At 39.0% G+C, this 24,152-nt stretch overlaps 2 protein-coding genes across 8 annotated transcripts in view; one reads left to right on the forward strand and one right to left on the reverse strand.

The window, feature by feature from the left end:
* Positions 1 to 2,494, forward strand: part of HPS3 (HPS3, biogenesis of lysosomal organelles complex 2 subunit 1) — a 48,674-nt gene extending 46,180 nt beyond the window's left edge. For 2 of the 5 annotated variants that reach the window (XR_002337452.1, XR_002337455.1), the window contains one exon: positions 1,668 to 2,492. Coding sequence is in view for 2 of the 5 variants with exons in the window: in XM_021068173.1 (XP_020923832.1) it covers positions 1,668 to 1,795 (128 nt within the window). In the remaining 3 variants the exon portion in view is untranslated. 5 annotated transcript variants of the gene reach the window in all.
* Positions 1 to 24,152, reverse strand: part of CP (ceruloplasmin) — a 66,828-nt gene that overhangs the window by 10,296 nt on the left and 32,380 nt on the right. For 2 of the 3 annotated variants that reach the window (XM_013991587.2, XM_021068574.1), the window contains exons 10-18: positions 20,493 to 20,643; positions 17,773 to 17,985; positions 16,746 to 16,953; positions 14,455 to 14,594; positions 13,186 to 13,314; positions 10,557 to 10,663; positions 8,347 to 8,563; positions 7,781 to 7,920; positions 6,553 to 6,715 (exon numbers count right to left, since the gene is read on the reverse strand). In XM_013991587.2, the coding sequence (XP_013847041.1) occupies positions 6,553 to 6,715; positions 7,781 to 7,920; positions 8,347 to 8,563; positions 10,557 to 10,663; positions 13,186 to 13,314; positions 14,455 to 14,594; positions 16,746 to 16,953; positions 17,773 to 17,985; positions 20,493 to 20,643 (1,468 nt within the window). 3 annotated transcript variants of the gene reach the window in all.

The raw sequence follows: 24,152 nt of genomic DNA on the forward strand, positions 1-24,152 counted from the left end.
CCTCTGCCTACTAAATACCAGTAGCATTTGCCAAGTTAAACTAAAAATGTCTCCTGACATTACCAGATGTCCCCTAGGGAGGCAGAATTGTACTAGTAGGGAACCACTACGCTAATGGATTTTGCCAATTAGTAGTTATTGTTTATTAAGTTTCTATTTTATTGTTCTATAATGTTAGTAGTTATTATTTGTTAAGGCAAGATTGTATTTTAATTCTCAAAGGACTCTGGAAACTAGAAGATAGTACCATAATATTATAGATGAGGAAGCTAGGACTCAGGAGGTTGAGTGACTTTTTTTTTTTTTTTTTTTGGTCTTTCTTTTTAGGGCTGCACCCATGGCATATGGAGGTTCCCAGGCTAGGGGTCGAATCATAGCTATAGCCGTTGGTCTACACCACATCCATAGCAATGGCAGATATGAGCCACATCTTTGACCTACACCGCAGCTCATGGCAAAGCTGGATCCTTAACCCACTGAGCGAGGTCACGATCAAGCCTATGTCCTCATGGATACTAGTCAGATTTGTTTCTGCTGAGCCATGACGGGAACTCCTAAGTGACTTTCTTAAAGTCACCCAGGCCATCAGTAGATGAGTGTGATCCCTGCCTGAGTCTGTCTGATTCAAGAGGTAGGGAGCTTTCCCATATTGTCATTGCCACACCATTCACTAACTTGTCATTTCTTTTTGTAAGGGATGATTTAGGTTGCTGAATATTGGACAGATGACTTTGGATGAATGCACACACACCTGAGCATGCGATTTTATATTTCAGTCACTCTGCACATAGAGTACATGGTGGGCATGGGAGGAGCACACAGGGAATGGCATTGAGGAGAAAGTTCATTGGGAACATTGTTCTTAAGTATCACTTGGCTTCTCTTCCCAGCAGAGGGTAGCATGTATGTATCAAGAAGCAATAGAATCATAAAATTACATAGTTACCTTTACACGAATGTTTACTAAATTCCTTAATATTTAAACTTTTCATTAGAACATATTCATTTCGCAGTTCAAAAAAAGGTAAATAGTCTTAAAAACAGATTTCTGCTTATTAATAACATGAAAAATCTTATAATAGGAACTGACTTAGAAAATTGTGATCCTGGAGTTCCTGTCATGGCTCAGCAGTTAACGAATCCAACTAGGATCCATGAGGATGTACGTCCGATCTCTGGCCTCACTTAGTGGGTTAAGGATCCAGCATTGCCATGAGCTATGGTGTAGGTTGCAGATGCGGCACAGATCTGGTGTTGCTGCGGTTGTAGAGTAGGCCAGCAACTGTGGCTCTGATTTGACCCCTAGCCTGGAGTCTCTATATGCTGCCAATGTGGCCCGAAAAAGAAAATTGTCATCCAACAATTAATAGTATTTCCTGTCCTAGCAAACAATCTTTATAAGTCAACTGCAGTATGGTCCTAACATTAAAGTATGCAATTAATGGTATTTTCCTACAAATGATTCTAGAAAGAATAAATAAGAAGTTGTTAGAACCATAAAGCAGTCTGTGGATTTAAATTACTTTTTTCTCTCTCTCCCTCTCTTTGTCTCTCTCATAGTTATAGCATTTTGTCACCTGAATTAGCTTCTAATTGGTTGAGTAATAAAATAATTGGATGAAAGACAGAATTTTGGTTCTAACTCAAATATTCTTTCCTACAAACAGAAACATTGTCAGTTGTTGCTGTGGAACTAGAACTAAGGGATTTCTTAAATGTGCTCCCAGAAGATGGCACTGCAGCATTTTTCTTGCCATATCTTCTTTACTGCAGTCGAAAGAAATCATTGACTTGAAGGTACCACTTGAAAAATACCACAATCACATATGAGACTGAATTTTTAAAAACTGAATTCCAGATAAAAATATAAATAAAGGATTTTTATATTGAATCTGTACATATATTGCAAATTCTTTTAGGCTGCTTACCTCAGTGGTATTTTTAGTTTCATAGTTTATGAACTGAATCCATTCACTTGTCTGGAATGTAAAAAAGCTACAAGACATAAGAATTTCCTCAAAGAAGGTATATATTTTTAAAGGTAGAGACTAATTTTATTCCAAGGAACATCAATCCACTGTTGTTGGAGACATGACAATCTTTTTCATCCCAGGAACACAAAGAAACAATTTGTGAGTATGCTCAAAAGAATGTCCCTCCAAGTGGTCCAGAATTTAACTTTTTAATTTTTCCGGTTTTTTTCTATTGGTTCACTTTTAAAAACAATAATTTTCTTTGAGAAAAATGTTAATGTTTTCCCACAATAAAATATTTCAAATTTTATTTTCTTGTTACTTTCAAAACTCATGCTGAATTTCTCTCTGAATCAAATCAAGTAGAAGTTTACAAAACTAACTTTCTTTGTATCTGGCTATTAACATGATTTGTGGAATGCATGTTTTTCAGCCAAAGCCTTGTTTCCATCTTTTTGTTGATGTGTCCTCTTACTCTTTTAGCTAGACTATGTGAAAATAAAGAAATATGAAGAACTGTTCTTTTTTAGTCTCTTATTAAACAATTTTGAGTCCAAGTTTAGCTCATTGATAGTATGCTTTGACTTTAGTTAAGGTTGGGCAAAAATGCTACTCACCTGGTGTTTCCACAACCATATTTTAAAAACTCCTCCTGATGACAATGTTCATCTTAACCAGAATCTAATTTATAGAATTGTCAACTCTGCCTTTCTCCAGTGTAGAGTAACATCATTTTGATCATGTCTTCAAGGGTTCACAAAACTCAGATTGGCATCATTTTATTTTAAAATTTATTTTATGTAAATTCTTTTAATTTAAATTTTATTTTTGAAATTTTATTATTGTTTTATTTTATCTTAATATTTTATTTCCTGTATACTGTGTCCCAATGTCCACTGGTTCATCAGCAGTGATATGAGCAGCATGTTAGAGGGGTTGATGGGAAGCCAAAGTTTAGAAACATTTCATTGAAATCTTAATAGTGATCCTTTGAGGACTATCCAGGATAATGTCTGGTCATGGATTTTTTTTTTTTTAAATGTGGTTTTTTAAAGAAAGCCATAATGGTGGTGATATGATGCCCTATATCAATCAATTGTATTATTAAGTGTATTAAAGTCATTCATGTGTTATAATACCAATCTGTTGATCTTTTCATATGAAACAGTGTAACACAGTTTTCCCCACAAATGCACAAAAGTATATGTTTTCAGTCTTTTTAAAAAATGCTTATAGCCATTCCAAAGTATTCTATTCAACACTTTCACATATATGAATCATTGCTTTTTCTTTTTTTTCACTTATCACCAGTTTATTTCTTTCAGCCAGACTTGGTCTCTATAGAAAAAGAAATTTTTAAGATCATTATTAAAAATAGTATATATCATATGGTTAAAAAAATTAGTACATGGTGATTTAAATGAATTCTGATTTTTTAAAGTTATTTTGTTTAATTATTCTTGATTCACATATTTTTCTGCTCTTTATATGCTTAAAACACATCTGTATTTCTAGTACAACTTTATTTAAAGAAAAATTAACTTTCCTTCCCGCAATATCCTTCTTCATTATAAAGGGAAAATTAATAACTTTACAGTGGAGAAGCCTGGCAGACACCTCCTTAATCAGATGCTTCAAATGAGCATAACAAGTCAGGGAACAAATCAACAGCTGGTGCCTCTTGACATGTATTCTGAGAAAACCCAATATCCCTGCCCCCAAAAATGCATAACCTGAATCTGGTCATGAGGAAACATTAGACAAACCCAAATTGAAGGGTATTCTACAAAGTGACTGACCTGTATTCTTTAAAAGTATCAGAGTTGTGAAAGACAAAGACCAAGGAACTGCCCCAGACTAAGGAGACTGAGAAGACATGTCAGCCAAACTCAGTGTATGAACTGGATTTTCTTTTTCCATGAAGAACACAGAGTAATTGGTAAAATGAAAACAGTCTATAACATTGAAATGTTTTTTTAAATTTCCTGATTTTGATAGGTGTACTGTGTTTATTATGTACAAGAATATTCTTTTTGTTAGGAAATAGGAGTATGTATTTATAAGCTCTTTAGTCAGGGTGCGTATACAGAGATGGGGAGATAGGAGAAGGAAGAGAAAGCAAATGGTGCTGTGCAACATAACATTTGGAGAATCTGGGTAAAGGGTAAACAAATTCTTTTTGTACTGCTCCTACAACTTTTCTGTAAGTCTGACATTGTGTCCAAAAATGTTTTTAAAAAATTCCTTTGCATTGAGTTAATGTGTGGTTAGATATTTACCAAACAGAGTATTAGATTGGATTTGGAAACCTACTGGAAATAAAGAATATACACTCCTGACTATAAAGAACTTAAAGCTGCTAAGCAAGCTTTCCTCCTACAGGTGGCTCCCTTTTGGGAGCTATCTCACTCTCATGGAAGTGTCAGTCTAAAAATGTATGTTTATATTTGTCAGAGGAGGTTTTTGTTATGCTTCCTCTGGTAGGGGAAGTGAGGCATTCCATTAGGTATGGTAGGATATCCACAAGTCTCTTCTAATGATTTTATTTTTCTTTGTGGAAGAAATTGTCCCCTGGTGAATAATATTGAAAGATTTCACCATAACTTGATTTTCTCCCTTGTCTGTGTCATGGTAGGGAAAACTTTTCCTAAGATTTAGAATTAAGGTAGACTTGGCTAAAGCTTTATCAAACTTTCATTTAAAGATAATTCACACAGATAAATGTGGCTCCCATTTTTCTGTGAATAGTTCAAACTCTTTTTTGTTCATTACTGCTTCTTTCAATCCCACATAATACCTTTTCTCTTCGTGAAAGCCAGATTTCTCTTTAGTCTTTTTTTCCACCGTGTGTTTTCTCTTCACATTTGCTATTTGTTCTTCAGTTTTTAGTATGGATTTTAAAATAGTCTCCCCTTTCTTAACCAAGCAAGCAGTCATCTCCCTCTTCTCCTTCCAGGCTTATGTAAGAGGAACTTCTCATTGTCTCTTTTGTGTTGGCTTAGCCTATAGTAGCATCCTCTGAATGTGAGGCATTTTATTTGCACACGTGAATGTCCCAAATGCCTTACTCTGTGTTCCCTTACTCTTGGTTGTTTCTCTGAGCAGGACCATTCTTTTGTGTGGCTTGTATCTGTGCTAACATTCTTTAAATTCTACTTAAAGTGTTTTTTTCTCTTCTTTGACTCTTCACCTTGTTCAGATACTGGCATTAAACCCAGTGGGTTATCTGTCTGTCTGAGTCTTTGGGGTTCTGGTGCTCTCAGTACCACTCTTCGTAATAAAGGGTTTTAATGGCAGTAGTTTTGCAAACTATGAGGTCTTTGTGTAAGACCCAGGAGCGGGAATTAAAACTTTTCATTTGTAACAGTAATCTTTCAGTGATTTTTAGTTTTTGAAATATATTTGCTTCTTTATTTTCATCTATTTATATGTTTCCTTTTATGCCAGCTCAAAGAGGAAACACAAGGAGTTGTTTCTCTACCTCATTTCCCCCTGTTGGATTTGCTGTTGCCAATTCCAACAATTCTAAACTCAGAAGACCCAGGGAACACTAAAGCCTGAAGCCACTGAGCAGGAAGTTTACTCTTTATACAACATATTTCTTTAGTGTTTATCCGTAAAAGGACCATTCATTTTCCATTCATTGTGTTTTTATTGTGTGCATGTGCGGACATCGGCAGGAGAATTCTTGCTGGGGTGAGCAGAGCAGAGAATTTAGATCTGTATTTTTCCTGGATCTTTGCTATGGTCTAAATGTTTGTATGCCCCCCAAATTCATATGTTGAAAAGCTATTGCCCATGGTGCAAGGATTAGGTGGTGGGGCCTTTGGGAAGTGATTAGGTCATGAGGGTGGAGCCCTCATGAATGGTATCGGTGTCTGTATAACAGAGGCCCCAGAGAGCTAGCTTGTCCCTTTCCCCACGTGAGGCTATGTAATAAGTCTGAAACCAGGAAAGGGCCATCACCCAAATGCTCTGATTTCAGATTAATAGTCTCCAGAACTGTAACAATAAATTTCTGTTGCTTATAAGCTACCCAATGTGGTATTTGGTTAAAGCAACCTAAATGGACTAAGACAGTCTTTGATGAACAATAATAATATCTCCCTTCCCCTCAGAAGCACAGAAAGACACTGTTCTGCTTAATTGACTATTTGAAATTATATTGGTTATTGGAGGGTTTTGGAGACCCCTTTCTCCTGTACCAGGTACTACCTAGAAAAAAGTTAATGTTTTCTATTAAGAAAGAAGTTAAATTTTAAATGTGTCTTTTGTTAAGTCACCACTACTCTCATATATATTGCTTCAAGGAATGTTAATTACACTGCATCAAATTGGCGTTAGTTTGTGTTAGAGACTACTGGTGCCGTTATTAGTACCAGCTATCAGAAGATAAGCAGCACCCCACACCATTTAACAGTAAATAAATAAATAAATGAATTCCTGTTTGGAGGTAGAAAAGGAAGAAATCAAGGCAGCAAATTCACACATGCTTCATACTGAGGGAAGTATTTAGGCAAAGAAGTGCATCTTAATATTCATGACATATGCCTTCCAGAATTACTAACTAGATATTCACCTTCATTTGGTAGAACGGTGTAGGTAGTTTCCATTCCAGCATGAATATGGTCAGTCACATGGCAGTGGAGTAACCAGGTTCCAGATGTTTTTGGAAACATTTCTAAGGTTTGGTATGTCCCAGGGAAAATGTCAAATACATCAGAAGTATAAATGCCCCTGTGCTTAATTAGAAAAATGACAAATATTATATAATGTTTATCATATGTGAGAGTTCATTCAAGTAATGTTTCACTGGCCAGCTCAGAGACATGGATAAATCTTTAAAAAAAAAAGAGAGAGACCCTGCACATTTCTATGTTTAATACTCAATCCTTGTATTCCTGCTAAACCCTTGGCACTATGGGCCATTAAGTGGGTAGGAAGGAAAGATGTGATGAAGGTGAAGTCATCCAACAGGAGCACCTGGCTTTGTTTGCCTTTTTATCAGAGTACTTGAGTTACACAAGAGAATTTAGCTGTGCCTCCATTTCAATCTCACTGTTTCTGAACCTATCCTAGATTAGTTTGTCTGCGAAACTTTAAGGCTGGTAAGTAATGAAGGGAGCAAAAATGGAGGCCAATAGAGAAGCCCAAACCAGGGATAGTTCAGGTAGTCTTGACAGAGTGCTTGGAGGGTATTTCTGCAGGGATGGAATTGAAAGTCTGCTAAGAAATAAACCAAAATACAAATAATAAAATGGCCTTTTCTGCAGTGTGCTTTGTGGAAGCTTCTGAATTTTCTACATTAACTCCAAAGGTAAGAAAAAAGCATTTTCAAAACAGCTATTGATTCCTGCTGAAATCAGCACTAGGTGAGAAGTCAAAGTAGGATTGAGATCTAGGGACCAATCAGTTGCTTGACACCTGATCTTGTTCACTTCAGGCCATTTAAGATCCAAACTTAGAACAGGCAGAGGTTATAATAAAGTCTTATCTCTACTATCTGATCCATCATCATGTAAACATTCCTACCCTCTGTGCTGGCAGTTCCATTCAAAGGCCTTGCCCAGGAATGTGTGAGCAGAACCCCAAGAAAAGCCAGTAAAAACTAAATCCAAAGGAAAGCCCAACATGTAACAAAGGTTTGATAATGGCACTTGAAATTATTGCATGCCACACTCTTTGAAAATAATTGAGTTGTCTCTTAAAGCCTTAAACTTATCGTAAGTCTCTCTGAGGAAATATCTTCTTCATTTGTATTAAAACATTTTCAAGTAGAGCAGAATAACGACCATGAGTGGCCTTACCTGGTATTGGAAGCTATGGCCGTGGAAATGTACTGTGTGCAAGTCTATTTCATTGCCCATTCCCATCAGATACCAGTTGACTTCATCTCCCACATGCATCGTGAGGCCTTGCAAGTTCCCAAACATTCTTCCATTAATAGCTGGGGACAACATGTGAGTTTTGATTACCTTCCAAAATATTTTAAATCAATGGCTATTTCACAGAAAATAGGATTATCTGGTTAATAAGTGGGATCTTTTTGAGATACTAGAACTTTTTCACTACAGATAGAGGAAATGGGTACTTTAAAGTCAATAATATCAGTTTTTCTGCTTATAGTCACTTATCACTAAAAGGCTTATTCCTAGTTTTGAGTTTAAAAGTGAACTAGACTAAAAAGGGAATTAGAAGAGAAGCTAATAGTTTTAAATATACTCCCCTTTTTGCTTTGAACAGAATTCTACCTCACATGCAAAGTGTGGCAGAAGTGGTTTATTATAAAATGAAACAAATGAGTAGTCGCCCCAAAAAATTATATCTGAAAGCAGAAAGGGGAAAAAATAGGTTTTAGAAGAATGTATCATACCATGCATTTTATTGCTTTCTATAAATTCATCATTGGCTTTGTCTACTTTTTCAGGGTGATCAGAGTATGTTTTGATGTTGTCATCTAAGTACCAAGATTCATTCTCATCAAAAACAAGAAACAGAAGGGAAAATTCCAGGTTCTTTATGGGATTGAATACTTTCAAGTAGGGTTTCCGACAAACAATCAGTGGCCCAATTAATCCGCTATAGAGATCCTGAAAACAAGAAAAAACTTAAGTCATTCTTGTGGTATACGTTAAGATTTCAGAGAACTGGGATCTTATTGCCTGTTATCTCAGGAATCTTGGAGGGAAAGATTTAGGTAGTAGACTGCCCAACATGGTTCTGTCAAGTCATAACTTTCCATTGGAGTAGTTAAATTGGAGCAATGATGAGAAGTAGGTGGGTTGTGAAAGTGATGCTGAAGTAACAGAAATATGTGCAGAAGCCAAATATTGGTTCAGCAGCTAATAAACAACAACTGAAAGAACCCCAAATGAACAGTGTTGGTTTGCTTATCCCATAAGCCAAACACTGTACCAGTCACTAAAAATCCAAAGATGAATCAAAGCAAGGCTTCCCCTCCAGTAACTCAATGTAGCAGGGGAAAATCTCAAGGAATAGAAGAAATGGACTGATTGCTGTGATAGGGGTACATAAAATGCTAATGAACACAGGGAAGACCACAATGGACTTAAATCTACAAAAAGTTTGGTTTGGCTGGACATCAGTAATGGCAGATTAGGTTTTATTATTATTATTTTTTTTTTTTAGGCCACACCTGTGGCATATGGAAGTACCCAGGCTAAGGGTCAAATTGGAGCTGCAGCGGCTGGCCTATGCCATAGCCACACAATACCAGATCTGAGCCACATGTTCGACTTGCACAGCTCACGGCAATGCCAGATCCTTAACCCACTGAGCAAAGCAAGGATCAAACCTGAATCCTCATGGATACTAGTCGGGTTCATTACTGCTAAGCCACATTGGGAACTCCGGCAGATTAGGTCTGATAGGCCTTTGAGCTGAATTTTCTTTTTTCCTTTTTAGGGCCGAACCTGCAGTATATGGAAGTTCTGAGGCTAGGGCTTGAATCAGAGTTACAACAGCTGCCTATGTCATAGCCACAGCAACTTGTGATCTGAGCCATGTCTGCAGTCTACACCACAGATGGCGACACTGGATCCTTAACCCACTGAGCAATGCCAAGGATCAAACCCACATCCTCATGGATACTAGTTGGGTTCATTACCCCTGGGTTGCAACAGGAACTCCTGAGCTAGATTATGTTCTGGAATTTTAGATGTTGTGCTATAGGTCATAAGTAGCCCTTGAAAAACTGAATGTGGAGTGGCAGCATATTTGTATATTGGACCAGTGATCCTAGAGGTGGAATGAAGGAAGGCTTGTATGGGAAAGATACTGGAGACTATGAAGTCATTGCAGTAGTTGAGGCAAATTACTAGCACCTGATCTGTGGCGCTAGGCGGAATGGACTGAGCTCTATGTAGGGGTGAATTGTCTGGGTAAGCCAGAGGTAAGAAGTAGATACTTTATATTCAGGACTGTAGCTTGCACAAATGAGTAGGTTTAGTATTTGTGCTATTTATTATAACTGGGAATACAGGATGAGGTGGGGAAAGATCTCAGTTTCCATTGTAGAGTTGCTGAGTTCCCATCCCTGTGGGACATGCTGGTAGAGATGTTTAGTAGGCAGGTGTATATATACAGACATGTCTGGAACTCAAGAGAGAGATTTGGACTAGAGGTTTAACTCTATAAAAGTCTAGATACATGTTCTGATTTATAGTTGTTGAGGGCCTTTGGGCTCTGAAGATTTAATCAAATAGGTTTAGCTGTGCTGTGGTTGATTGCTGGGATCACCATTTTTATTATCATGTAATGGACTCTGAAATCATGTACTTCAGTTCTTTGAGTTGAATGTATTTTCATATCAAAAGGGAAATAAAATACCATGTTAATATTTAATTCTGTGGTACCCATAATCAGTAGTCATAGAGTTAATACATTGATACTGTATCCTTAAACCAAAAACAAAAAAGAAACCAAAGTGAATTACAGAGTAGCTTACTTTCCTGTGATTTTAGAGTCATAGAGTTGGACCACAGGAAAATTCTAATGACATCTTCCTTTAATTGTGTGTCCATCTGGGGAATATGCACAAAACACATATGATTTAAAGTTTACCTTAACTTGATCCACAGTTGAATAGTAAACCCATGGAATACAAGGAGAATCATCTATTCCAGCTCCAGATCTTTCCGGGATTTTCCATACGTAAGTGCGTGTTTCACCTAAGTTAATCAAGTTTTAACATATCTGGTTATATTTGGTATGTATTATATATATATATATCAAATTATTATTGAAGCCTTGATAACCAATGACCCAGAAACTGGAAATGGCAAAGTAATTATTTTCAAATTGCAGCAGTCCTCAAAGTTGTTTTCAAGAATTTGGGTTTTTTCCTTTGGCCACACCCACAGCATATGGAAGTTCCCTGGGCCAGAGATGGAATCTGAGCTGCAGATGCAGCCTATGTCATAGCTGTGGCAATGCTGGATCCTTAACCCACTGTGCTGGGCTGGGGTTAAGCGATGCAGAGACAACACCAGATCCTTAGCTTGCTGTGTCACAGCGGTAACTTCAAGAATTTAGTTTTAAAACCAACTGTATGACACACTTTTATATTTTCTTGTCAGTTCTGAATTAACTAGCGATGACATACATGCCACACCACAAAGCCAGGAGGTGGCAATTCCAATATCACAATTTGTATAAACTTTGCAACCATTCTTTTCTTAGCCTGAAATCTATTTCTCTAAAACCCTTTTTTTCTTCCACCTCCCAAGTGATGTTCCCCCAGTGCTAGTCCCTTCTTCACTTCTCTTCTCTGTGTCTGTATCTAGACCATCCTGTGTAATCCCTTCGGCTTCACATGGCCTGCTTTTTCTCCTTTTTCACCATTATCCTCAGTGATTTCATAGTTCCAGGCAGGGAGCCGTCATTAGACCTCTTGACCTCATGGATCACTGACCTGTCACAGTGACCTCTGTTGTCCCTCCCATTCTGTCATACCACACACTGTTCTGTGACAACTCTGTTACATACAGGACACAACCACACCCTGGACCTTCACACTTGGAAAATGGCCAGTTTCTCCATCCGTCTCTCTTGCCAAGGTCTTTACTTTCTTCCATTTGCTCTGGGTTCCTCTCCAGCCTGATCTTTGCTGCCAGTATCCTCAGGGTTTCCTATACAACTGCTCACAAGACCTTGACTTTCAGCCATGTTCACTCACTGTCCATTCCATTTATGCAGATCTCAACATTCAAAATGTTAGACTTTAATTAGCCGGAGTCTGACAAACCTTTACTAGGGAATCAAGGAGGACATGAGGATATGGTAGATGTTTTCCTTTTTTCCTCAAGTCCTCCATCCTACCTGCCCCTATGTCCTTACCATTTTTGTAAGCGGAACATTTCACTGAGAAAGCATAAACCATAGCATCACATGAATGTACTGTCTCTTCGATAGTCTTATTCTCATAAGCCAAAAATAGCCTTTCCTTCTTTTTTCTATCTGCTCCAAACTTCTTTGCCATCAGTGGCCTTGGGCTTGTCCTTGACTCCTCCTTCCCTAACATTCCCTAATGACCAAACATTCAGCAAGTCCTTTTAGCACCACCTTTAAAACAGAACCAGAACACCACAGCTCCTTCAGCTGCTTCCTACCTGGTGTAAGTTTTACTAATTTTTTACCCAGATTATTGCAGTAGAACCCTAATTGACACTAGATGTCTGCCCTTGTCCCCCATGGTCACTTATTCACACACCAGCCAGAATCATCCTTTAAAAAATGTTCATGGGGGAGTTGCCATTGTGGCTCAGTGGTAAGGAACCTGACTAGTTTGATCCATGGAGTTGCTCAATGGGTTAAGGATCTGGTATTACCATGAGCTGTGGTGTAGGTCAAAGGTGTGGCTTGGATCTGGCATTGCCGTGGTGTAGGCTGGTGGCTTACAGCTCCAATTTGACTCCTAGCCTGGGAACTTCCATGTGCCTCGGGTGCAGCCCTAAAAAGACAAAAAAAAAAAAAAGAGGTTCATTAGCTCATTACTCTCCTCAAACCCTCACATGGGATTTTAGGATGAACTATGAAGTGGTAACCATGGCGTCTTGAGGTTCCCCCTCCCTCCCACTGCCTCCCTGCCTTCCCTGGATCTCATATCACCTTCTGACCCTGTTCGCTCTGCTCTGCTCTGCTCTGGCCTCCATGCCATTCCTCAGACCCACCAAGTCCACATCCATTCAGGACCTAGAATACCTTCCCTCTACAGCTTCCTGTGGCTCATTACTTCTTATCATTTAGGTGTCTTCACTGGTGGCACCTCCTCAAAGAAGCCTTCCTGACTGCCCTCCCCCCACAATAGTATTTTTGTCACTTACACTGTCTCATCTGCCTTCTTCTTTTCTCACAGCACTTTGGGCAACTTGAGATTATATTTATTTATTGTTTTGAGTATATATAGGTCTCTAGTACTATCAGTTTTGGGGGAGGCCATCTCCGCTACTTAACCTTGAGTATATGTAGGTCTCTAGTACCACCAGTTGTTTTTTTTTTCCTTATAGTTCTATGGATTTTTTTTGTTGTTGTTATATGCATGTAGGCATACATGTACACAGACCCACCTCCCTGCATGCCCTCTTAACCACCTCCTTCTTCACTCCCTCATGATGCACTCATTTAGATAACAGTTGTGTGCAGAAAGGCTGTAAAGTCTATTAAAATGCACCCCTCCTCCTACCATAAATACCTGGTACTGTTGGGATAACTGTTGGACTCTCCGTTTTCACTCCATGGGCATGTATTGAGTAGGGCCTTGTGGCTGTATTTTTAAAGACAATATTTACTTTGTCTCCAACATCGGCATGAAGTTGTGGACCTGGCAAGAGTGGAAAGGAAGACTGGTTTATATACCTATCAGATTGGAAGCTCTAACTCAGTAATAAAAGAAAAGAATATATAACTTTTTTTATCTTTAAGGATATTTTGTCTCCCCCCACCACCTCCCCCGCCCCTGCCTCCACTGTAGTGTCTTGGATTTAAACCTGGTCCCAGAAGATTCAGATAAAAACACTAGTTATGGCTGTCTCTAAAGACAGAGACCACGGGTGCATCTTTCATCAAGTCTTAGTGGAGGGAGGTTTTGTCCTAAAAGTTCCCTGCAGGGTAGTGGTTAATCATAGTGTGTCAGCTATGACCCTACCCTGGCCAGGAGGCATTTCTCAACATCTGGACTTCCAGATCTCCCTTTGAATTAAGGACTGTTCTGCATTTGAAAGGTCAGGTAGGACGATCCCTCCCATTCCTACTCCTGAGCCAGTCTTAGCTTGTCTCCTGCCTGAGAGAATTTCTGGGACCCAGCACCAATGCCACTCTGCTCTCCCTTGAGTGTCTTACTCCAGGGACCGAGGATCCGCAAGCCCAAGGGAATTCTGTCAGTGTAGAAACACAGTGGGCTTCAGAGAGGCTTCCCCTGCACTTGATGACTTTCAAGGAAATTCACAATTCTGGTTTTCTAAAGTGATTCTGAAAATCTGAAGGCAACTTTTCCCCAGCCTTGTGCACCATAATACTTTTTCTTTTTCCTTATTTCCTTATTTATATGTACATTTCTTGGAGTTAATCATTTGCATCTTAATTTTAAAAGTAAATAGCTATGACTTTTTTCTGAAGGAGTGAGATAACAGGGAGAATTCAGTTAAGAATTTCAGTAGAAAGTAATTTCTAGCCATTTCGTCAAAACTACAGGCATCAATTTGCTAAACACCAAATATATACGACTTCATTAGTATATGGGGTATAATACATTGTTTCTAATGGAAATTAGTAATATTTTATTATGCCATATTTTTAGAAATATAGGCTTCTCATTTTATTGAGTCATTATTGTTTTTTATTTTTATTTGAATAATCTTAATATATGAACCAAGAAAATTAGACACACAGACATGGACTGACTCTACTGCACATAGCACTACATCACTAACCCACCCCTGATGAATTGGAACTGTGACAGTACCTAGAATTCCCAGGTGTTCTTCTTTAGCTTTTCTCTGCACTGGAACTTGGAACGTGCTGTCAGTGAATTGCCGATAAACAACTTTCTTGTACTTCGAGCCTATGTAAAATTCTCCCTTGTCTAAAAATGCATTTGAAACACTTACACACACACACACACACACACACACACACACACACACACACACAATTAAGGTTAGTATTTGTCTTAAGGAAAGTGGAAGTTGAGTTTGAAATTTTGAATAACAATATAATTTTAATTTAATTACGCTAGTTTGTAATATCACTCTCTTATTCTAGCCAGAAAGAATCTATAAAACAGAAAGACTCACAAATGCAGAGGACAGATTTGTGGTTGCCAAGGGGGAAGGGTGGGGGTAGGAGAGAGATAGACTGGGAATTTGGGATTAGCAGATGCAACTATTATATATAGAATGGATAAACAACAAGGTCCTACTTACTGTACAGGGACCTATAGCCTGGGATAAACCATAGTGGAAAAGACTATTAAAAAGAATGTATATATGTGTATAACTGAATCAGTTTTCTGTACAGCAGAAATTAACACAACACTATCAGTCAACTATACTTCAATAAAAAATATAAAAAAAAAAACCCAAAACAACAGACAGGTATGGTGGTACTCCATACCTAGCTAGGATTGGAGACATTGAGTCTTGACCCTGACTCTCTCACCAGCTAAAATGACCTCCAGCTAGTCAGTGTCAGTCAGAGTCTCACTTTATTCACCCCTGCAGTGAAGTATGGGATGAGATCATCTCTGTTTCCTTATGACTCTAAAATGTCATGGGTCTAGATTTCATCAATGAAGCATTCTCTGGGTCCTGTAGTATTTGTGGTCTATAGGAATTGAAATGGCCCTTTATCCAGCCATTCCCTTTACCTAATGCTTTCATCAACTCCTAATGGCACTTTTTTTTTTTTGCCATTTCTTGGGCTGCTCTTGCGGCATATGGAGGTTCCCAGGCCAGGGATCTAATTGGAGCTGTAGCTGCCAGCCTACACCAGAGCCACAGCAACTCGGGATTCCAGCCGTGTCTGCGACCCACACCACAGCTCATGGCAATGCCAGATCCTTAACCCGCTGAGCAAGGCCAGGGATCGAACCGCAACCTCATGGTTCCTATACGGATTTGTTAACCACTGAGCCACAACAGGAACTCCCTAATGGCACTTTTGACAATTCTACACCTTTCACTGAAATAACCTACTCCCTTACACCGCAAATCATACTTACCATCTCAGTCAACCTGACCAGCTAACCATGGCTCAGCTACAGATTTCCAGTCATGTTATCTGGTAATCTGAACACACACCTACCCTGATCTCTCAAATCATATCCATGAAGGGTTAACGCATGACATGAGATGGTAGAGGGGAGTGCTTGGCAAAGTACAAAAGAGCTGTCTTGAAGTGCCAGGTGATGCTGCTCTAAATGTATTGTTTCTGGAGCCCAAATCACCATCCTTGACTTACATTTATTCACACCGAACGCACTTTCATATTCCATAGTATATATGTTATTGGTTTGTTTCAAACCATGTTTTCCTGTAAACTCTTGGAACAGAGATCACTATCTGCTCTAGTGACCTCAAGAATTTAAAGTGTTTTCTTCCATACATAATAAATAGTTGTAAGAATGTGAAATAATTTATTACCAGGCTAATAATGAAATCTTTGGAGGAAAGATAAGCACAAACAGTTGGTAAAGAAAATTAGTTTAGTTCTAAATGTAGCAATTAATTTTGGTTTAAGTTTGAAAGCCCATGACAGGGGACACGAGTATGAGAAGACCGTCTAATAGAAAAGAAAGTAAGATGAGTGACTAGAATCAAATGAGATCAATGAAAATTTTCCTGTGAGAAAATTAAGAGAAACAGAAATGAATGAAGAAGGTCCCTAGGAAGACTTTTGTTATTTTTGTTGTTATTGTTTAATGCAACTGTTCATTGGGTTTTGTTTTGTTGTGTTTTGTTTGTTTGTTTGGTTTTGCTTTTTGGGACCACATGTGCAACATAGGGAAGTTCCCAGGCTATGAACTGACTTGGAGCTACAGCTGTTGTCCTACACTACAGCCACAGCAATGCCGGACACTTAACACACAGAGCGAGGCCAGGGATTGAACCCACATCCTCATGGATTCTAGTTGGGTTCCTTACCCCCAGCTGCAACAGGAATTCCTGTTCATTGGTTTTTATTGTAGCCTAATTCTTGCTTCTCTGAAAAGGAAAGCTAAAAAAAAAAGTTGGGAGTCAGAGTGTGGAGAATTACTTTCGTTCTTGTGAATGATGCAGCTCCTTTTCCCATTCCCTACTTGGGGAATAATCCCATTCCACCTCCACTGCTGCGATGTAGTAGGTCCTTTCTCCCAGGTAGAGGTATGAATTCTCATTTAGCTGCTTGCACTGGTTTACAGTGTATTTTTGTTTCATGCCTCCTGTGTAGTGATCAGTTGTGAGGCACTCAACATCAAAAGTCCCTGGAATGAGAAATAAGACGTGTCACCTCCCCAGAGTATTTTTATCCACCTTCCCACGGTGGCCAGCAGCCCCTTCCCCTGCCCTATTTTTCTTCATAGTACTTATAACTATTTAATATACACATGTAATATACCTGCTTGTTGTCTGTCTTCCTGCATTAGAATTTCCGCTCCATGAAAGGAGACACTTGATCTCTTTTGTTCACTGTTATATTTGTCTAATACAGGGAAAGGTGACACTGGACCTGTCTTGCATTTTAGTGGCATATAATGAACCAAATCAAGCCTCAGGTAGGTTGGCATATTTTCATGTTTTGGTTAAAATTATTTTTTGTTTTAGTGTGTTTTATTCATTCAAAACCAGTTCTGTAGGTGTCTGAATTTGCATGGTTATAGTTCTAGTATAGGATAACTGATTGCCAACAACTAATAAGCCAATACTACATCTAGGCTACCGAGACTTGACAAGAAATTTAGATGCAGAAGTCAACGCCTTTCTAGTCTGATGTGTCAACTATCTTTAAAGCACCATATAATCGAAAAGGAGACCATCTTGAGGATTTGGCTGGGTGGAAGTAGGAGAAACTTCAGGCCACTCTTTTGTTGCTCCCTTCCCTCCCCTCAATAAACAGGAAATGGACCTATCTAGAATATACTTAGCTGATAGTTGCCCAGACTTACCTTCCAAGGGAAGGAATTGTAGTTGGGAGGCTTGGGGAAGGGATGAACTTGTCCCTTAACACAGAATTCTTAACACAGAATTTTAAGCCAAAACCACCCCAATCGATCCAATAGAAACTTGACTTTAAAGGAACACACCTGCAGTGTCAGGCTGCATGAAGAGCCTAAGACTTGTCTGAGGGAAGAGGTTTGCTGTGTCTCTCCTTTCTCCTCTTGACAGGTAAGTGTTCCCTGAAAAGTATATCCCGTGTACATCGACCTCATTTCCAGCACTGAATAAATACCACACGACCGAATCTCCTTGGCACATATTGAGACCAGGCTGATTGCCGTACATGAATCCATTCATGGCTGTAAAAGTTGGGAAACAATAATTTGAAGTGGTTCATCTTATGTCCTACTTTAAGACAATCTCCCAGACTTTCCAGAACCAACTGGGTTTATTTCATTTTTAAAAGATCCATTTAGGAGTTCCCGTCGTGGCGCAGTGGTTAACGAATCCGACTAGGAACCATGAGGTTGCGGGTTCGGTCCCTGACCTTGCTCAGTGGGTTAACGATCCGGCGTTGCCGTGAGCTGTGGTGTAGGTTGCAGACGCGGCTCGGATCCCACATTGCTGTGGCTCTGGCGTAGGCCGGTGGCTACAGCTCCGATTCAACCCCTAGCCTGGGAACCTCCATATGCCGCCCGCGGGAGCGGCCCAAGAAATAGCAACAACAACAACAACAAAAGGCAAAAGACAAAAAAAAAAAAAAATAAAAGATCCAAGTCCATGATTTTCTTTTCTGAGGAGATGTTCATTTGTGCTGGACTTGGAGAAGAGACTTGTGGCTGCCTGATGGGAGGGGGAGGGAGTGGGAGGGATTGGGAGCTTGGGCTTATCAGACACAACTTAGAATAGATTTACAAGGAGATCCTGCTGAATAGCATTGAGAACTATGTCTAGATACTCATGTTGCAACAGAAGAAAGGGTGGGGGAAAAAATGTAATTGTAATGTATACATGTAAGGATAACCTGACTCCCTTGCTGTACAGTGGGAAAAAAAAAAAAAAAAAAAAAAAAAAGATCCATTTAGGCCTGCCCACCCTTTTAGGTGTCAGGAGCACCTCTGCAACTCCTTTCTGTACCCAGCACTTCCAGGCAGGCCCTGGTTGAAAGGGGTAGAACTAGATGCTGGGTTCTTGACAGTCTGGGCCCTGGGAATCTCACTGTTCATCCCAGCAAGCCAGTTCAGTTCTCTCAGGAGCCACATTTGTGAGCAGCCAAATGGATAAATAATATCAGCTCTCCCTGGGCACTGTAGGCTGGGAATGTGTTCATTGTTCTGAATGCAAAATTCTCTGCTTCATTTGAGTAACAGGGAAGAGTATATGCAGGAAGTTTCCTCTCACCACTGTTTTTAACAGATAATATTCTGGACTTGTCCAAAAGGCAGAAATGCAAAAACAAAAGGAGTATTTTAAAGATTTTGGGTAGTGTGACTAGCTTCAATACAATTCAAAACAACATCAGTTGATTAGCATCAATACGTTCAAAAACAACAACTTTACATGTTTTCATCTAGCTACAATGATTTTTCATATGTCCTCTGTTAGTGATGTGGGCATTTTGAACAAGTAGTTAACTGTCTCTAAAAGATCACTGCATTTTAGAATTACACTGGGAGCTAAAAAGTAAATCCGATGCTAAGTTTCAACTAAATTAAAAAAAAAAATCTCTGGAGGTTTTTCTGAGCATTTTATTTTTCCCCATCCTACTTTTCTAGGGCTGTACCTGTGGCATATGGAAGTTTCTAGGCTAGGGGTTGAATTGGAGCTGTAGCTGCCGGCCTACACCACAGCCACAGCAATGCTAGATCTGAGCTGCCTCTGCAACCCATACCATAGCTGCAGGCAATGCTGAATCCTTTAACCCACTGAGCAAGGCCAAGGATCAAACCAGCATCCCTCACGGATACCAGTTGGATTCTCAGCCCGCTGAATGCCAATAGGTACTCCCTTTCTGAACATTTTAAAAATAGTTTTATTAGTTTTTAAAAACTTCCAGGGATTCTTATATGTAATCAAGGGTGAGAATCATTGAAGTTCATTGAGAACAGAGAGCATAAAAGGAGCCTGTCATTGTTAAGCCACAGATGTGAAAAACATCTAATCCAGTAGCTCTCAAACTTAATCGTATATCAGAATAACCTAGATATTTGTTAAACACAGATTGCTAGCCCCACATCCAGAGTCTCTGATTCTGTACATCAGGGTTGGAGCCAAGAATTTGCATTTCTAACCAGTCCCTGGGTGATGGCGAGGTGGCTGATTCAGGGGCCATATGTTAGGACCATGCAGCTAACTGGCATGTTTTGTATGTTTTATTATTCTGAATGAAGTGAAATGAAGATTCAATTGACTGATGTATTAAATAACCAACAATATTACCCTTAGAACACTATTGTATTTAATCATTTATTGAAAATTAGGCATTCCTATCATGGCTCAGCGGAAACAAATCTGACTAGCATCCATGAGGACGCAGGTTTGATCCCTGGCCTTGCTGAGTGGGTTAAGGATCTGTTGTTGCTGTGAGCTGTGGTGTAGGTTGCAGACATGGCTTGGATCCTGCATTGCTGTGGCTGTGATGTAGGCCAGAGGCTACAGCTCCAGTTCAACCCCTAGCCTGGGAACATCCGTATGCCTTGAGTATGGCCCTAAAAAGACCAAAAAAACAAAAAAAAAAAAAAAAAAAAAAAAAAGGAAAGAAAGAAAATTAATCAACAGGCAAAGCTATTAGTATTTTGGTTTAATTAAAAGCATTACATGTGCAGTACTGCAATAGCTTTATATCAGTGGATAATGTAGTACTTACAGTGCATCTTATTAGATTCCTGAAAGTCTTCATTTTCTTTATCCACCTTATTAGGTTCTGTTGTAAACATTTGAATATTATCATCCAAAAGTAGACTCTCATTCTCATCAAACACTGTGGGAAACAAATAGAACTCCTTGTCTACATCTTTCTGTAAATCAAAACAAGAACAATGAAGACAGACTAAATAAAGCAGAAAGACTTCCATATACACAATACTATTTATGCACAGACCTGCCAAAGAAAGAAGAACACAAGTTTCCATTCTTCTTTGTAAAGAGAGCTCACAAAATACTCTTCTTGACCACCAGAGTTTGGATTGCTATCTCTGTGTGATTTTTTGGTTCCACACAATAATTTAAGCCTCTTTCTGCACCTAAAAGTTTTGACTCTCTTCTCCCTACCTTTCTGCCAGTTCTACCCATTCCACTTGACCCACCTCCAAGATGGTAAAAATAAGGAGGATATGTGCTTGTGCTAGAAATTAGGGAAAGTGCCATCCACAGTCATGAAAGCTTGAAGAATTCCTGTAAGGCAAGGCAGGTAGAAGTGTATACATCTTAAGTGAAAGTGAAGAAATAGCCTTAAGATGAGTTGGAATTATAATACACACAATCTCTAGCCATTCTTGCTTCCCCTCCTCCCATTCCTGATGAAAAATAAGGAAGCAGAAGTGCTATCTGGTCTATGGAATGATTCAGTAGTTGACAAGGAGGTAGTTGGTCTAAGGAATCAAAGCATATGAGCCCCTAAAAACAAGTTATTCCCACAAAAAAAAAACTTGAGAGATTATGCTTATCTTTTTCCTGAGATCTTTTGTTCTAAGGCTAAGAGTCTAATTGGAGCTACAACTGCCCACCTACACCACAGCCACAGCAACGCCAGATCTGCAACCTACACCACAGCTCATGCAACACTAGATCCTCAACGCACTGAGCAAGGCCAGGGATCGAACCCACAACCTCATGGTTCCTAGTTGGATTTGTTTCTGCTGTGCCACAATGGGAACTCCGAAATCATTTTGTCAGATGAAAAAATGCTTATCAAATTAAAAAAATTTAACCCGAAGGTTAGATCCTGCAAAACTGAATCAATGATACAGGTAGTCTTAAGAAAGCTCCATAAGTCTGAAGAAAAGATTCAAAGATGAAAAATATGCACATAGTAATGATTTTGGAGAAAAGTTATAAAAGGGGGAGACAAGATGATGATAAATAATAGTAGAAATATTCACCACTATAAAGGGGAAAGACTAGGATATTCAGATTCGAAAACATCACTGAAAATAAGGCAAAACTAATAATACAGACCTCTGCCTAAAAACATTTTGGTAAAAATTTTAGACTTCAGAGATAGACAGATTTCTACAATAATCCATTTTAAAAGTTGTCACGAACATTGGACTTTTCTAGTACAATAAATATCGGGAAGATAGAGTAATAATTATGTTTATAAAGGGTCAAGATTATGAGAGAAAAATTCTATACCAGGAAGCACAACAAAGTGACATTTTCAGATATGTAAGGATTCCCACATTGAACTTCTACAATCACTCACGTACTGACCTACTGAGAAGACTTTAGTGAAGAGTTTATAGGTCACATGTCCCGATTATAATGTGACAAAACTAAAAATTATTAATAAAAGGACAAAAGTTAAAATTAAAAAGCCATATTTTGTCCAAATAATTCAGATCAAAGAAGAAACAAAAATTAATTTCTAGGAGTTCCTGTTGTGGTTCAGCAGTAACAAACCCTACTAGTGTCCATGAGGACCTGGGTTTGATCCCTGGTCCCACTCAGGGGGTTAAGGATCCAGTGTTGCTGTGAGCTGGGGTATAGGTTGCAGATGTGGCCCAGATCTGGTGTCGCTGAGGGTAGGCCAGCAGTTGCAGCTCCGATTCAACCCATAGCCTGGGAACTTCCATATGCTTCAGGTATGGCCCGAAAAAAAAAGAATGTCTTAAGTTTTTAGTAAGTAATTTCCATGAGGATACTACAAGTCATAATGTATAGAATATAATTAAACAAATACACTGAGAGCCTGAAATGCTTATTTTAGGCAAAACCATGTAAAAATAAATGTAGATATCTGAAAATTTTAGAAAAAGAAAATAAGAAAGGAATTAAATAAAAGCAAAAACAGAAATTAATAAATTAGGATGCAAATTTAAGGAGTTCCCTGGTAGCCTAGAAGGTTAAGAACCTGTAATGTGGGTTTGATCCTGGCCCGGGAACTTCTGCATGCTATGGGAGCAGCAAAAACAAACAAACAAAAAACCCCCACAAATTAAAACAGCTAAACCTAAAAATGTATTCTTTGAAAAAAACAAGTGAAATACACAAAACTCTGGCAAGTCTATTAAAAAAAAGAGCTTGAATATACAACATCAAGAATCAGAAAGGAATGCAACCATATAAATCGAGAAAAATGACTATTATGGGCAATAAATGTGATCAGTTGATTTAGAAGGGGGCAACCGATTGGAGCAATATTAATGGGTGAAATAGAAAGTGATTAAAACATAAACAGGGAGTTCCTGTCATGGCCCAGGGAAAACGAATCTGACTAGGAACCATGAGGTTTCGGGTTCGATCGCTGGCCTCCCTCAGCAGGTTGAGGATCCAGTGTTGCCATGAGCGGTGGTGTAGGTTGGCAGCAGTAGCTCCAATTTGACCCCTAGCCTGGGAACCTCCATATGCTGTGGGTGCAGCCCTAAAAAGCAATTAGAAAAAAAAAAAAAAAAAAACAGAAACAGAAAACCTACTTTTTAAAAGTCATAAAGTCAAAATAATTTATAGACAAGTTCTTTCAAATATCTAAGGAGAAGATGGTTCCTATTTAATCTGTTCCAAAGTATTAAAAATATGGAAAGCTTCCCAATCTGTTTAATGAAGATGGTACAACTATGATATGACAGCCAAAAAAACCACACAGAATCTAAACCAATATCACTTATAGCTTAGATGAGAAATTCTAAATAAATCACTATCAAATTTAACACAGAAATATGTTGAAAGTACACCATGCCCAAAGTAACATTTTTCTCCAGAAGTGCAAGGATGGATCAACATTAGGAGAAAAATTTTTTTTTTTTGGCTGTGGAAGTTCCTGGGCCAGGGATTAAACCCACATCATAGCAATGACCCACACCACAGCAGGGACAACACCAGATCCTTAACCAGTTGAGCTACCTCTACCTTATCTAAACTATAATTTCTGTTCACTATCGCATTACCCTATTTTGTTTTTCTAAAGCACTTGTCACTTTCTGAGTTTATCTATTTCTGTTTTTCTTGTGTTTGCTTATCTCCTCTCCTTCCCATGCCGTCACTCTCATTGCCCCTTCCTCTCTGCTACACCACACACTGGAATATAAACTTTTTTTTTTTTTGGTCTTTTTGCCTTTTCTAGGGCTGTACCTGTGGCATATGGAGGTTCCCAGGCTAGGGGTCTAATTGGAGCTGTAGCCACCGGCCTACACCACAGCCACAGCAATGCCAGATCCGAGCCACATCTGTGACCTACACCACAGCTCATGGCAACCCCAGATCCTTAACGCACTGAGCAAGGCCAGGGATCGAACCAGCAACCTCATGGTTCCTAGTCGGATTTGTTAACCACTGAGGCACAACGGTAACTCCTGGAATATAAACTGTA

The sequence above is a fragment of the Sus scrofa genome, chromosome 13 (genome assembly GCF_000003025.6).
Source record: "Sus scrofa isolate TJ Tabasco breed Duroc chromosome 13, Sscrofa11.1, whole genome shotgun sequence".
Lineage (NCBI taxonomy): Eukaryota > Metazoa > Chordata > Mammalia > Artiodactyla > Suidae > Sus > Sus scrofa.